Source organism: Cetorhinus maximus, chromosome 5, assembly GCF_964194155.1.
Source record: "Cetorhinus maximus chromosome 5, sCetMax3.hap1.1, whole genome shotgun sequence".
NCBI classification, from domain to species: Eukaryota; Metazoa; Chordata; class Chondrichthyes; order Lamniformes; family Cetorhinidae; genus Cetorhinus; species Cetorhinus maximus.
Window position 1 is genome coordinate 38485214 of NC_135883.1, and position 14679 is coordinate 38499892.

The following is a 14679-nucleotide window of genomic DNA, read 5'->3' on the forward strand; positions in this document are numbered from 1 at the left end:
TCCAATATTTCTGTAACTAATAAGCATTATTGTACAAAAAAGGGAGGGGGGAAACACACAGTTTTTTTTCAATGCCACTGTGATTTTTCACACAGGTTTTGTGATATCCAAGAGATTAAACTTCAACCCTGGAGACACTGGGGCAATCCAGTTCGAGATGGGAAATGGCCTCCTCCTGTCCCTACATCTTTAGTATGCCTTTGAATAGCTCTTGATAATGTTTTTACGCTGACATCACAGTATGTTTCAGAAGCCTGGGCTGGAATTTGATAAATGGGACCCACTCCATTAGCTTCAGGGAGATGTTGCAGCCTGAGCTTCTGTAGAATTTCCCATTGTGCATGAGTAGGATTGTATCACTGTGTAACAGCCTACCATTCACAAGTGTAAGAGTGTACCTCCTCTTGATGTAGAAAACATTTCTCAATTTATTTTAATTTTTCCTTCAAATTATTTGAAAATGAGCTGCAGAATTAGCAACATTATAAATTCTCTTGTGTTTTTGTTGTCCACTATGATTTTCCTTGTCTGTTCCTGACTATAGACAGGTTTTTAAAAAAATACAAGTTTAAACCTAACTAATATGTAAAGAGGTAAAAATTCCAAAAAGTATTGTAGCTGATAGATTTGCTGGGTTGGAGCTTTTATATAATTGAGGGTTACAAACTCACTGCTTGAAGTAATACTAAACTGTCCCCTAAGTTAAATTGGCAGGTCTGGTTCCAGTACCCCACAAGGATCGTGTGTGTAAGCATTGGTGGATGTATTTGCTTCTGAGATTAGACTGAGACACATGGTTGAGGGAGTTTTACGCTGCATCTAATCTGTTTGGCACTTGATTACAAGTATTTGCGTAGAAATGACAACACAGAAGCAAGCTTTTCAGCCTAAAGAGTCACTGCGAGTATTTATCCACAACAGCTTGCATTTAAGTCATGCCTTTTAATGTAGAAAACCATCCAAAAATTCTTTATAGAAGCATAGTCAGATAAAAAAAACAACCCTGAACCAAAGGAGGACATATTTTGGTCAACAAGGTGGGTTTTAGGGAAAGTCAGAGGAGTAGAGGGATTTGAGAGGTTTGAGGAAGGAATTCCAGAGCTTAGGCCTAGATGGTTAAAGGAATGTTAACCCAATAGTGTGATGAAGGAATTTTGGAATACATATAAATAAGTCTTAATCCCTTACGACCACCCTGTTTCCAAATCATCTAATTTATTCCCAAATGCAAGCATAGTCGCTGTGTTTCAGTCACTAATTCCAGGGCTGTTCTATTCCTGAGCAATAACGTCCTTCACCTTGATTTCAAAAATCCACCCTTGTCCAAAAGAAGCTGCTAAGGGTTTTGTCACTGCTTCTCCCAGCATTGCAGTGTATGTGACATCCTGCTTGGAGTTACATAAAAGGCCAAGACTGCCCTTCAAACTCCCCTGCCTCTGCCTCAGTCTGCTCTTTCTGGCAAGCTGCTGAGACGAGGGAAATATGTAGTTGATCTGTGCCACATATTGCCGCCCTGCTACCCTAAATTCTGTTCTCTGGAAAGTTGCTTATACATACAGCCAAATTTTGGGAGAACTGACCTATAGTTCATATCAGGCATCCAGATTTGACTGGTCTCTCAGCTATGATGGATTTTCTTTATGGACAGTGTGAAGTGGCTCTCGACATCTTTGCAGTTGTCGTTGACTTTTTAAATGCTCTGAACCAACAAATTGTTTAGTTTTCTTTTCACTTGTGTTTTTTCTTTACAGTCCTTCCTTAGCCGGGCAGATGCTAGAAAGAATTGGGACTGAATTTAACCAATTACACTTTCACGCTGTGCAGAGCAAGGGAATGCCCCTTTTGGACAAAGTGAGACCTGTAAGTGTGCACCTTGCTATTGGGTTTGCTGCAGTTCTGATTCTGCAACAGAAATTATGAATGTGTAAAAAGACAAGGGCACTCTGTAGACTAATCACAAAAGCAGGCAAACTGGTCATAAGGAGCCTCTAATGGTTTATGCAGAAGTTGCAATCTGCCCCCAAAGCCTTTGTCGCAATAATAGATCCAATAATAGATGATAAACAAGTGATGACAAACAGGAAAAGACCCTCTGATCTGTCCAGCCTGTCCCACACAACTGCGATGTCTTGTGCATCACAATTCAGGCACTCCTCACTCTACCTGAAACCATGTGATTTCCTGGAAGAGGTGAAAAGCCAGGTGAAAAATCAAGGCCAATTAAGGAGCAGAGATCCAGAAGAATCCTCTGACCGCTTTAGGCAATGGAGATGTAATTCACTCTGGCCCAGATTAATGGGATGCAGTAACCTACCTTATGTATAGGGTAATCTCCATCGCCAGTCACAAACAGGCTCCGCTCTCACTTGGAGTAATAAAGGAATCTCACAGAACTTTGTTGCTGTCCTTAATTTTCAGTTCTTGCTAATTGTCCCTGAACTTCCCAATTACTTTAAAACCTAGGAACCGGGGTCACTTTCATCCCAGATTGTTGTGCTGGATCCTGGGATCTCTGAGTTTCAGGCGTCTCGTAGAATTTAACTCTTGTCTGTTTCTGGTCTGCACTGTTTCTGATGGACCTGCCAGCTTCTCCAAGCTCGCTAGTATATCTGGAATAGAGATGTATTAGTGTTGTTATTTGAAATGAATTGGGGAAAATGAGATCAGGAGTAGCTCATTCAGCTGTTCAACCCTGTTCCGCCATTCAGTAGGCAATGGCCAATCTGCATCTTAGCTTCATCTATCCGCCTTGATTCCGTAGCCATTAAAACCCTTGCCTGTCAAAATCCTATCAGTCTCAAGTCTTGAAATGTCCAGTTGACTCCCCCAAACCTCATCTCGTGTCTTGAGAAAGAGTTCCAGATTTCCATGACGTGTTGTGTGAAGAAGCGCTTACTGATGTCACTCCTAAATGATCTAGCTCTAGTTTTAAGCTTATCCCCCCCGCCCTTGTCTGGACTCCCCCAACCAGAGGAAATAGTGTTTCTCTCTCTACCCTATCAAATAATAAAGTTAAACATCTCAATTAGGTCACTCCTTTACCTCCTATACCCGAGTGAATATAAGCTTGATCTATGCAACCTGTGCTCATAATTTAAAGTTTTTAGCCCTAAGAACATTCTGGTGAATCAGTGCTGCGCCCAGTTCAAAGCCAATATATCCTTCCTGGTGTGTGGTGCCCAGAGCTAAACACAGTAATCTAAATGAGGATTAACCAGAGCTTTGAAGTTAATAGAAGGAGGAGCACTCCACTAATTCATGACAAGACAGCAAGACAATCCTAAAAGCAACTCTGTACTTCTCTAATTTCAACTCTTTTTAGTTACATTATAGAATGTTTTTGCATCTCTCCCACCAGTTAATTCTGTATTTGTATATGCCAGCACAATTCGCATCATGTATACTGAACTCTGTTTGCAGCGAATAGCTGGAATCACAGCCATGCTTCAGCAGTCACTGGAAGGGCTGCTATTGGAAGGCCTGCAGACTGCCAATGTTGAGATTGTACGTCCTTGTTTACGGACTTATGCAACCATAGACAAAACGAGAGATGCAGAAGCACTGATTGGCCAGGTGCTCGTGAAACCATATGTGGAAGAGGTGAGTAAGTGGATTGTTGTTCTAGGTAAGTTAGAAAGAATTTCACATTTTACCATGAATCTGACTTTTTTTTTCAACTCCTCTTTGCTGTTTGAGTAAAGTTGCAGTGTCGAGGAGCGATGCATGAGATTCACTGAGGGGAGTCAAAATTTGTCTGTTGTGGTGAAGTGGTGAGGAGGGTAGAGGTGCTTCAAGGAGTAAAAGTAGGGAAAGGAGAGCACAGAGAATGCATTGAAAGGCGACTGCCTCAGATAATGAGATAGTGACCAGGGAACAGTGCCTTGATTTGGTGAAATGCAAGATCACCTCGGAGTGAACTGATGAGGTGAAAACAGCACCTCGGAATGAGGAAGGAAGAGCAACTTGGAGTGAAGGGGAAAATATCACAGGAGGTGAGGTATTGAGGACAGAAGACCATCTCTGATTCTTAGGTAACACAGTGAGGAGACTACCTCAGGGAGTGAGGTAGTGAAAGGAGAGGATTGGAATTAAGTTGTTAGAAGGGGAGAGGATCAGGGAACAAGGCAGTGAGGGGAGAGGATCAGAATGACGGGGAGGAGGAGAGAGGCATGGGGAAAGAGTTGGGGAGTGAGGTGCTGAGGGGAGAAGTTTGGGCTGTGAAATGGTGAAGAGTGGATAGGCTCGGGGAGGGAAAAGATGAGGCAGGGAGGAGGAGAGAGGGTGGGGAATGAGGCGGCAAGGAGGGAAGGGGATTGGGGAGTGAGGTAGTGAGGCTGACGCATCTTTCATGCTCACTTGAGAGGACATATTATAGGTCTCTACCAAGATCCTAATAACCCCCTGTGTAAAAACATTGGAGTGTGAAGTAACAGCTAGTGGCCACTGCTGAAAAATTTAATGTTTTTACACTGGGGTTTGTCCAATCTAATGTGGCCTAGTGAGCAGCACACTTGCCTCTGAGACAGAAGGTTGTGAGTCAAAGTTCTCCTCTAGGGGCTTGAACACAAGACCCAGACTGACTCAGTTTAACGTTTCATCCAATGGACAGTATCTTGAACAGTGCAGCACTCCATCAGTACTGACATTGGAGAGCCACACCCACAATCAACTCACCCATATAATTAGCTTCTTGTTGGCCATTTTTCTATTGTTTATCTCCCTGGCAATTTGTTCACATGATCAGTTAGTGGAATCCAAGTGCTTGACAAGAAATCTTTCAGAGAAACATCATTTTAAAGGGACCATACCCCAACATAAAACATGTTTTTCTTCCCCACAAAAGCACATGGGCCATCACAAGGTGCCCACTAGAAATAGAGCAGGGTTACCACTGTATCCTGCAGATCTCTCTGGCATAATGCAAGCTGACAGAGTACATAACTCAAGGCTTATAGCTACAAATTAAATCTATTGGCAAATTAGGCAGAAGCAAAAACCAGAAGTAGATTTAGCTTGGTTACAACTGGCGAAATCTGAGATTTTTCAGGATTACTTTGACCATTTTTCTATCAAGGAAAGGATTTTTAAAAGCAATTTGTATTCTCATTTTTTTTTCCATGAAAGGGGTGGGGGACTAAAATGCTGAACAGAAGTTGTTTTACCAGATAATACATAATAGTCTTGTTAGCAAAATTGAAGCCAATGAGATTAAAGGGACAAAGGCAAAATACTGCAGATGCTGGAAACTTGAAACAAAAACAAAAATTGCTGGAACTTACCTGCTGAGTTTTTCCAGCATTTTTTGAGATTAAAGGTACAGTGACTGGATGCAAAATTGACTAAGGGACAGAAAGCAGAAGTAATGGCAAACATTTTTTTCAGACGCAAAAGAATTTTGCACTGGTGTCCCCGAGGGTTTGGTTTTGAAACCAGTGAGATCTTTTGATATTTAATAATGACCTGGACTTGGGTGTACAGGATATAATTTCAAAGTTTGCAGATGAAACAAAGTTCAGAATTGTAGAAAACAATAGGAAGGATAGTAACAGACTTAAAGGATATCAAGGATGAGAAATTTTTGCCTTGTGGCAGAATCCCGACATTTGAATCATGGATCTCTACCCTTTTAATATTTCTCTGACCTCCGCATCCCCCCGGCTGCAGCTACTTGCAACATGGCCAAAGCCAGGAGAAGAGAGTCTCAGCCCGCAAAATTTCAGCCAGTGACGAGGCCGGGTGCAGGCCTGAATGTGCCACCGCCCAGCCTCGCACCAGCACTGATCTGGCTGCGGTCCCCGTTTGCAGCTTGAGCCACTTCACCGATAAGATGGCAGCGCTGGTAACGGTTACCAGCTGCCAGCTCCTCCTGCAGCTGCTGCAAGCTATCAGTGGAGCCGTCGAGCTGCCCACATGCTGCTTCGTGTGTAAGTACAGCTGCAAGGGGCCTCACCTAGTGCACAGTGACGGCAGCATCCCCTTCTGGACACACAAGGGTAGTGAGTAATAGCAGTGGGCTTCAGGGTGAAATTATTTCCCTTGGGTGAAGCAAGGCCCATGTCAATCAGTGCATCGTCCCTTGCTGCAGATCACCACTGTCTCTTTCCCCTTGCGGTAAGCTGGCACAGCCTATTTATAACCAACCTCTCAGTCTGTATATAAAATGTAACCGACCTGTCACTTGGGGATGCCTATGACCATCCCAACAAGATACCAGGAAGGCCTTCAGCCAACACTGAAGGGAAGACTGTGAGATTTCAGCCACTGGTTGAAATCATAAAATTTCAGTGAAACCAGTGAAATCATAAAATTGCTTTTGAAAAATGAGTTTGATAATAGCGGGCAGTGGACATCTCTCTCCCTCTACTCAGTTTTCAATTGGAAATGTTAACGGTGAGTGCAACACAAGCTTGTTTTACCTTTGTGGTCCGACTGACGAAGCAGGCTACTTTTTGAATCTAGAGACAAGTAGGCAAATGGGGATCAAGTTATATTTTCCTAATAGACTCAATCTATAGTGCTTTGACATCTGGGCCAAAGTTCACTTCTGTAGGCTCTTGAACAGTTCAAAGGTCATCCACAGAAGGCTTCACGCAGGGGTGAGTGTAGAGGTCAGAGAGAGTGAGAGGGACACAGACTGGCGTGAGCCTTTCTTCTTATAAAACAAAGTGTGTTGGATATAAATCATTTTAGAAAAAGCAAAGAGTATAAACCACTACCAAATGCAAGAGCCCTGACCAATTTTATTTGAGCTTTTTTCCCTTCATTACTGCAACACTTCCTTAGTTCCTGTCTAAACTTACATGGAGTTAAATGTAAGTCATTCTGCATTATCCCTCTGTTTTGTACAGTGAAACTTCAGTTCTGGTGCATGCACAGGTAATAAAGTGCCTGTGTATTTCTTCTGTTAAAAGTAAAAAAGTTGACTGGGATCTGTTTGAAAAGTTGCCCAGAATTTTTTGTTTGATCTAATATTTAAGTAAATCTGAGAACTTTAATGTTCCCCTTGATTTTTGACTGCACTGTTCTAGGTGCACTCAGACATAAGTGCTTTTGTAAATGGACTGCTGCATACAGATTGTGGTATGGTGTTAAATATGCATGGCAGAGTATTGTGTTTTGTTACATTATTGTTTTAGGCAGGAAAATGGCAAATGGAATTTAATCCAAAGAAGTATGAGGTAATGCATTTGGGATGACAAGACAAGGGCATACATAATAAAAGGTTGGCTTCAGAAAAGTGTAGCAGAACAAAGGGACCTTTGAGTTTATGTCTAAAGCTCCCTAAAGGTAGCAGGACAGGTAGACAAGGTGGTCAAGAAGGCATTTGGGATTCTTTCCTTGAATAGTGGCCTGGAGCATATGAGCAGGGAAGTTCTGCTAGAACTGTATGAAACGCTGTAAGGTATGAGAACGACACCATCTGCAAAGAGATCTAGACAGGTTAAGTGAGTGGACAACAAGGTGGCAGATGGAATATAATGTGGGGAAGTATGAAGTTATTCACTTTGGTTGCAGGAATAGAAAAACAGAATGTTTTTTAAAAGGTGTGAAATTTCTAAATGTTGATGTTCAAAGGGACTTGGCTGTACTTGTACAAGAAGCACAAAATTAGCACGCAGGTACAGCAAGTAATTAGGAAGGCAAACAGCATAGTGGACTTTATTGAAGGGGGATTGGAATAGAAAAATAAGAAAGTCTTACAACAGTTGTGCAGGGTTTTGAGACCACACAGGTGTACTGAGTGTAGTCTTGGTCTCTGTATTTAAGGAAGGTATACTTGCAATGCAAGTGGTACAGCGAAGGTTCATTAGATTGATTCCTGGGATGAGAGGGTCATTCTATGATGAGAGGTTGAGCAAATTTGGCCTATACACTCTGGAATTTGGAAAAATGACAAGTGATTTAATTGGAACATACAGGATTCTAAAGGCACTTGACATGGCAGACACAGAGGTTTTTTCTCCTGGCTGGGGAATCTAGAACACAGGGCACAGACTCAGGATAAGGGACTGATCATTTAGGATTGGGATGAGGAGAAACTTCTTCACTCAAATGTTGTGAATCTTTGGAATTCTCTACTTCAGATGGTTGTGGACGTTCCATCATTGAATATATTTAAAGCTGAGAGGAACTGATTTTTGGCCTCTCGGAGTCAGGGAATATGGGAGCAGGTGGGAGAGTGGAGTTCAAGCCAAAGATCAGCTATGATCATATTGAATGACGGAGCAGGATTGAGGGGCCATATGGTCTACCCCTACTCCTATTTTGTTAGGTTCCAATCAACGTTCCAAGTGTGGTGATGCACTGTTAAACTTCCAAGAGCACAGCAATGAAATCCCAGCATCTCGTCCACATACATCCAAGCCTGTGTTTCTGAAAAAAGACATTTTGTCAAAGCTTTTTGTCTTGCACTCATCAGGACGGTCACAAGAATACCAATGTCAGGGGAAGCAACAACTTTACACTGTATGAGAAGAGAGTGCTGATTGGTTGGCAGTTGGACTTTGGTTGGTAGAGGCATTGCCATGGCGAATGTATCAATTAATGGTGACTGACAGTTAACTGCCTAGCATTGTTTGAAATTTAAACCAGGCAGCTTGACTCTGATTGTTCAAGGCATTGCCCTGAGGAATGAACCAGCGAATGGCTATCACTTATTTTGTTTAGCTGAAACAGGCACAATGTGCGTACGTGTTCTTTCTGTTTGCAAAGAACAGGGCCCTGTGTATTAATATATGTAGCTTCCAGTACACGCAAATGTGCCACACTGCAAGCCCAACTGACAATCTTAAATTGGTTGTCAGCATAATTTTTAGCACACCTGAGGATTATTTAGCAAATGTTGTATAATTGTGGAATCACATATCATTTTGGACACTGTGTTTTGTACCTTGCCTGTTGCGAACAGTGGAAGGGACATGCTGTTTGATATGATCCACCAGTCTTTGGGATGTATAGCCGACATACCTAGCATCACACTGGCACTGAAATTTATTGTTAAGACTGATGCAGTTGGTAAAGTGGAGTTATTTAAAAATCCCAGAGGGAAACTTTAAACAACTGACATAATCAATCATTTTAAGTGCTATGTTTGAGATGCGACTCTAAACTCAGGAATCAGACCACTAGTTCTCAAGGTTTTACATTAAACTAAATGAAACATTTTAAAATATACACACATGGCTACAAATTACTACTGTCATAACTTTTAACAAATTCCCAAACTAATCTCCATTAAGGCAACAACAACCCGTAGACTTAACCAAAATACCAGGCAAAGCATTTTCACCTTACGAATTCAAAATTAGGTTATTTCCACTGTGGGGCCAGTTGGAGGCTTACAGCTGCCTTTTGATCTTACGTTGCCTCTGTCTGCACACCTGAAAACTACTGAAGCTATACCTACTAGCCCCATTGAATATCAATTCTCATTGTATCAACAACCTCTTTGAATTTCACCTTTTAACAATGAAACCCCTTTCATAATACCAATTTTATTACTAATATAAACATATTGCTTGGCAGCTGTCAGAAAGGTGTCAAGTTTTTACTACACTTCTTGAATGCTCTATTCGAAAAATGCGAATGCACTCTATCTCTCTGTTTACATCTCAAAATAGTACATCAAAGCACCCAGACTTGCTGGCTTTAATCCAATTAAGACATACCCGCAAACTAAGCCTCTATTTTAAAAGAAAAATATTTTCCAAAATATTATATACATTAATAGCTTCATGACATTCATATACCACATTATTCATGTGTGAGATAGGCAGAACGTCTTTTTGGCTTGACGGCAGCATCCTGTTAGTGGCAAATACCACTCGTGTTGCTACTGCATAGTAGCAGTGTGAAACAGCTAGCTTCACCTGTTGTTCAAATGTTTAAGGTACCTTGCCCTTCCAGGGTAATCTGAGATAGACTAGGCACTTTTCAGGGCCGAAAGTGATGGCCTTAGACCAGTTCATGAGTTTGAGCAATATACAGTGCAAAATGCTTGGCAGTTAACTGCCAGTCACCATTAACTGGTACACACTCCATGGCAACGCCTCTACCAATCAGAGTCCATTTGCCAACCAATCAGCACTCTCTTCTTATAGAGTTTAAAATTGTTGCTCCCCCTGAGATTGGTATTCTTGCGATTGTCCTGATGTGTGCAAGATGAAAAGCTTCAACAAAATGTCTTTTTTCAGCAATACTCGAGCCCTGTACTGCCAAACGACTATTTGTAAACCTGTGTTTGTTCTTCAACCCTTATTTATGGCCAAGACTTAAAACGAGAGGGCTTGCATTTTTATAGATAATTAAAGTGGGAGGGAAGGAGCAAGCCAACTTGAGTGTAAAGCCATCATACTGCTGGTCTGCCTCTGTCAGCCTTGGCATCTGCACTGCCCCCAGTGCTGCCTCTGAACAGAACGCTTCCACGTAGTCTAATGCACAAAACTAGCCCACCACTTCACACTCTTGCAAGATGAGTATTTTGTATGATTCAAAATTTTGTGTATTTGATACTTAATCATGTTTTAAAAACTACAGATTTCCACGTGCCCGTAGCATTCATCTGCTATGGTGGATATTCTTGATTGGAAGGTGGTAACTTGGCGAGCTCTTTTTATTTTCTTTATTCTTTCATGGGTTGTGGACGTCGCTGGCAAGGCCAACATTTGTTGTCCATTCCCAATTGCCCTTGAACTGAGCAGCTTGCCACACCATTTCAGGGGGCAGTTAAGAGTCAACCAATTTGCTGTGGGTCTGGAATCGTATGTGGGCCAGACCAGGTAGGAATGGCAGATTTCCTTCCCTAAAGGACATTAGTGAACCAGATGTGTTTTTACAAAAATTGACAATGGTTTCATGGTCACCATTACTGAGACTAGCTTTTCAATTCCAGATTATTAATTGAATTTAAATTCCACCAACTACCACGGTGGGATTTGAACCCTTGTCCCCAGAACATTAGCCTGGGCTTCTGAATGTTACCACTACGCCGCCCTCTCCCCCTGAAGGTATACTTTGTTAGGGTTCGTATTCTTCTCCTTTATAGTTAGGTAACTGGAAAGTCAGTGTCCTAGCCAAATCAGATGGCTGTTGGATTTAGAGTCCACAAATGAGCTCAATTGCATTCACCTCACTGTACTTTTACAATTCCTGGTGCATCAGATGTTACTTTTCAGTAATGTTCAAAGGTTTGCCGGTCCAAAGATACCAGATTACAGTAGTTAATAGGTGAAGATAACAACTAATCATTACCAACTGTAATAGCCATTAAATGGTTACTACCAGTATTTAGAGCAGACCACCCAGGTACCCTTGCATGGAACATGGTCAGAAAGAAGTATTTCCCATGATTTTGCTGATTTCTCTTTTGACCTGAAGTTGTTTGTAAAATATTTTGTCCTCCTGAGCAACCGTACATTGAGAAAACACTTCTAAGCAATTTGATAGAAATTGTCTTTAACTGCCAGCAAATATATGGATGAAAATGCCCTCTTATAATAAAAATAGCTTTACTCACAATGCAGACAAGATGTACTCTCAGATGATTTGATGGGGGCTGTGACTTGTCATTTCAATTATTTGTTTGCAGGTTAATATTTACAATTTACAATATGCACTTTATCACGTTTACATTGTCAAGATATAAATCTCTGTCCTAGGGCTTACACATGCACCGTTATCTTGCCTACCTGACAAGGTATCTCCCTTATGGATATGATGACTACTTGTTCACCCCACCAATAAAAGCCAAGCTTGATGAAGGAGCCAAGAAGTATTTGCATTCCACTACAAATCATAAGAAGTGTTATAATTTTCTGGCCCCTCACGCTGCAGTACCTTTGCTGCTTTTGTGTACATGATTCCTTGTCACAAAAAATGTTCATATCTTCTTGTCTTCATGCACTAATTTTCAGACTCTTTTGTTTTCGACCACTCTCATCCCTGAGGATGTAGACTGAGAAATGGGCAGGCATGTGGCAGCTGAAATTTAACGTAGAGTAGTGTGAATTGATACGTTTTGGTAGGAAGAATGAGGAGAGGCAACATAAACTAAATGGTACGAGTTTAAAGCAGGGTGCAGGATTAGAGACACTTGGGCGTGCATTTACACAAGACTTTGAAAGTGGCAGGAAAAGTCGAGAAGGCTGTTTAAAAGGCCTTCTGAATCCTAGGTTTTATAAATAATGGCATGGCATACAAAAACAAGGAAGTTATGCTAACTCTTTATAAAACACTGGTTAGGTCCCAGTTGAAATGTTGTGGCCTATTCTGGGCATCTCACTTAACGAAGAATGTCAAAGCCTCAGAGAGGGTGTAGGAGAGCTTACTGGAATGGTGGCAGGGGTGAAAGACTTTAGTCACGTGGAGAAACTGAGGTTCTTCTCCTGAGACCTGAGAAGCTTAAAAGGTGTTCAAAATCTTGATTAAGTAAATATAGAGAAACTGTTCTCAGTGGCAGAAAGTTCAGTAACCAGAGGTTACATTTAAGGAAATTGGTAAAAGAGCCGGAGGCGATATGAGGAAACATGAGTTGTGATCTAGAATGCACTGTCTGAAAGGGTGGTAGAAGCAGATTCAATTGTAACATTTATGAGGGAATTGGATAAATACTTGAAAGGAAAATGTATTAGAAGGCTATTGACAAAAGAACAGAGGAGTGGGGCTAATTTGATAGCTCTTTCAAGAGAGACATGATGGGCTAAATGGCATCCTTTTGTGTTATATCATTCCATGATTCTATAATAAACTGCAGGAGCCTGCAGTGAGAGGTTTGGCCTTGAGCCATAGCACAATGTAGAGGATTTAGTCTGTGTTGAGCAAGCAAGACAATTCACTGAAGTGTAACAAATTTATTTTTATGTTATTACATTACAGAAAGTGAGTTGTAATTCACAAAAAATTAAAGTTAGGCACTTTCCATATTTAGGAATTTACAGCCAGTTGGCAGTCTTATTCAGCACTTGTGAACTTCAAATCACTATGTGCCTTCTTTCAATGTGACTGTTAATTATGATTGTTTCTTGTGTTTTTTTTTAGCATGCACTAAAAGTTTCATGCCCAGGTAATGTGTACTGAAATGCCTGCCTGTTCTAAAACATGCAGATAGCTTCCTTCACTGGATCCTAATTGCTTCCTCCCCATTAACAGGAAAATTAATCCTGTTAACCCTTTCTCTTTCAGGACAGAGTGTTTCATTACTGTGCAACACTTAATCTGATGGGGAGCTGGTGAAAGTCACCTCTAGGGTAGGAATTCAAGGAGAGGTGCTGGCGTAATGGTATTGTCCCAGACTAGTACTCCAGATACAAAAATAAAAATACCTGGAAAAACTCAACAGGTCTGACAGCATCTGCGGAGAGGAATACAGTTAACTTTTCGAGTCCGTATGACTCTTCAACAGAACTAAGGAAAAATAGAGAAGAGGTGAAATATAAGCTGGTTTAAGGGGGGGTGGGACAGGTAGAGCTGGATAGAGGGCCAGTGATAGGTGGAGATAGCCAAAATATGTCATAGACAAAAGGACAAAGAGGTGTTGAAGGTGGTGATATTATCTAAGGAATGTGCTAATTGGTGACATTAAGGGTAAAAAGCAGGACGAGCAAGGTACAGATAGCCCTAGTGGGGGTGGGGTGGGGGGAAGGGATTGAAATGGGCTAAAAGGTAGAGATAAAACAATGGATGGAAATACATTTAAAAATAATGGAAATATTTGGGAAAAGAAAAATCTATATAAATTAATGGAAAAAAGAATTATTGCGGTTTCCCCCACATTGGAGAGACCAAACGCAGACTGGGTGACCGCTTTGTGGAACACCTTCGGTCTGTCCGCAAGCATGACCCAGACCTCTCTGTTGCTTGCCATTTCAACACTCCACCCTGCTCTCATGCCCACATGTCCGTCCTTAGCCTGCTGCATTGTTCCAGTGAAGCTCAACGCAAACTGGAGGAACATCTTCCGACTAGGCACTTTACAGCCTTCCGGACTGAATATTGAGTTCAACAATTTTAGATCATGAACTTTCTTCTCCATCCTCACCCCCTTTCCGATCCCCCTTTTTTCCAATAATTTATTTAGATTTTTCTTTTCCCACCTATTTCTATTATTTTTAAATGTATTTCCATCCATTGTTTTATCTCTTCTAGCCCATTTCGATCCCTTCCCCCCACCCCATCCCCACTAGGGCTATCTGTACCTTGCTTGTCCTGCTTTCTACCTTTAATGTCCCCATTAGCACATTCCTTAGATAATATCACCACCTTTAACACCTCTTTGTCCTTTTGTCTATGACATCTTTTGGTTATCTCCACCTATCACTGGCCCTCTATCCAGCTCTACCTGTCCCACCCCCCGCCACCCCCCTTAAACCAGCTTATATTTCACCTCTCTTCTATTTTTCCTTAGTTCTGTTGAAGAGTCATACGGACTCGAAACGTTAAATGTGTTCCTCTCCGCAGATGCTGTCAGACCTGCTGAGTTTTTCCAGGTATTTTTATTTTTGTTTTGGATTTCCAGCATCCACAGTTTTTTGCTTTTACCTTAGTACTCCAGATACCCAGGGCAATGCTCTGGGGACCTGGGTTCAAATCTCATCACAGCAGATGGCGAATTTGAATTCAATAAAAAATCTGGAGTTAAAATTCTAATGATGACTCCCAAATTAAAGGGTTGTGTGACCTGAT

The 14679-nt window shown here is 41.5% G+C and overlaps 1 protein-coding gene across 1 annotated transcript in view; it reads left to right on the forward strand.

The window, feature by feature from the left end:
- The window catches only part of cog2 (component of oligomeric golgi complex 2), a 76270-nt gene that overhangs the window by 27194 nt on the left and 34397 nt on the right, over positions 1–14679 (forward strand). Inside the window, exons 6-7 of the mRNA XM_078541767.1 lie at positions 1752–1860; positions 3421–3600. Of these exons, the coding sequence (XP_078397893.1) occupies positions 1752–1860; positions 3421–3600 (289 nt within the window). The remainder of the gene's footprint in view (positions 1–1751; positions 1861–3420; positions 3601–14679) is intronic.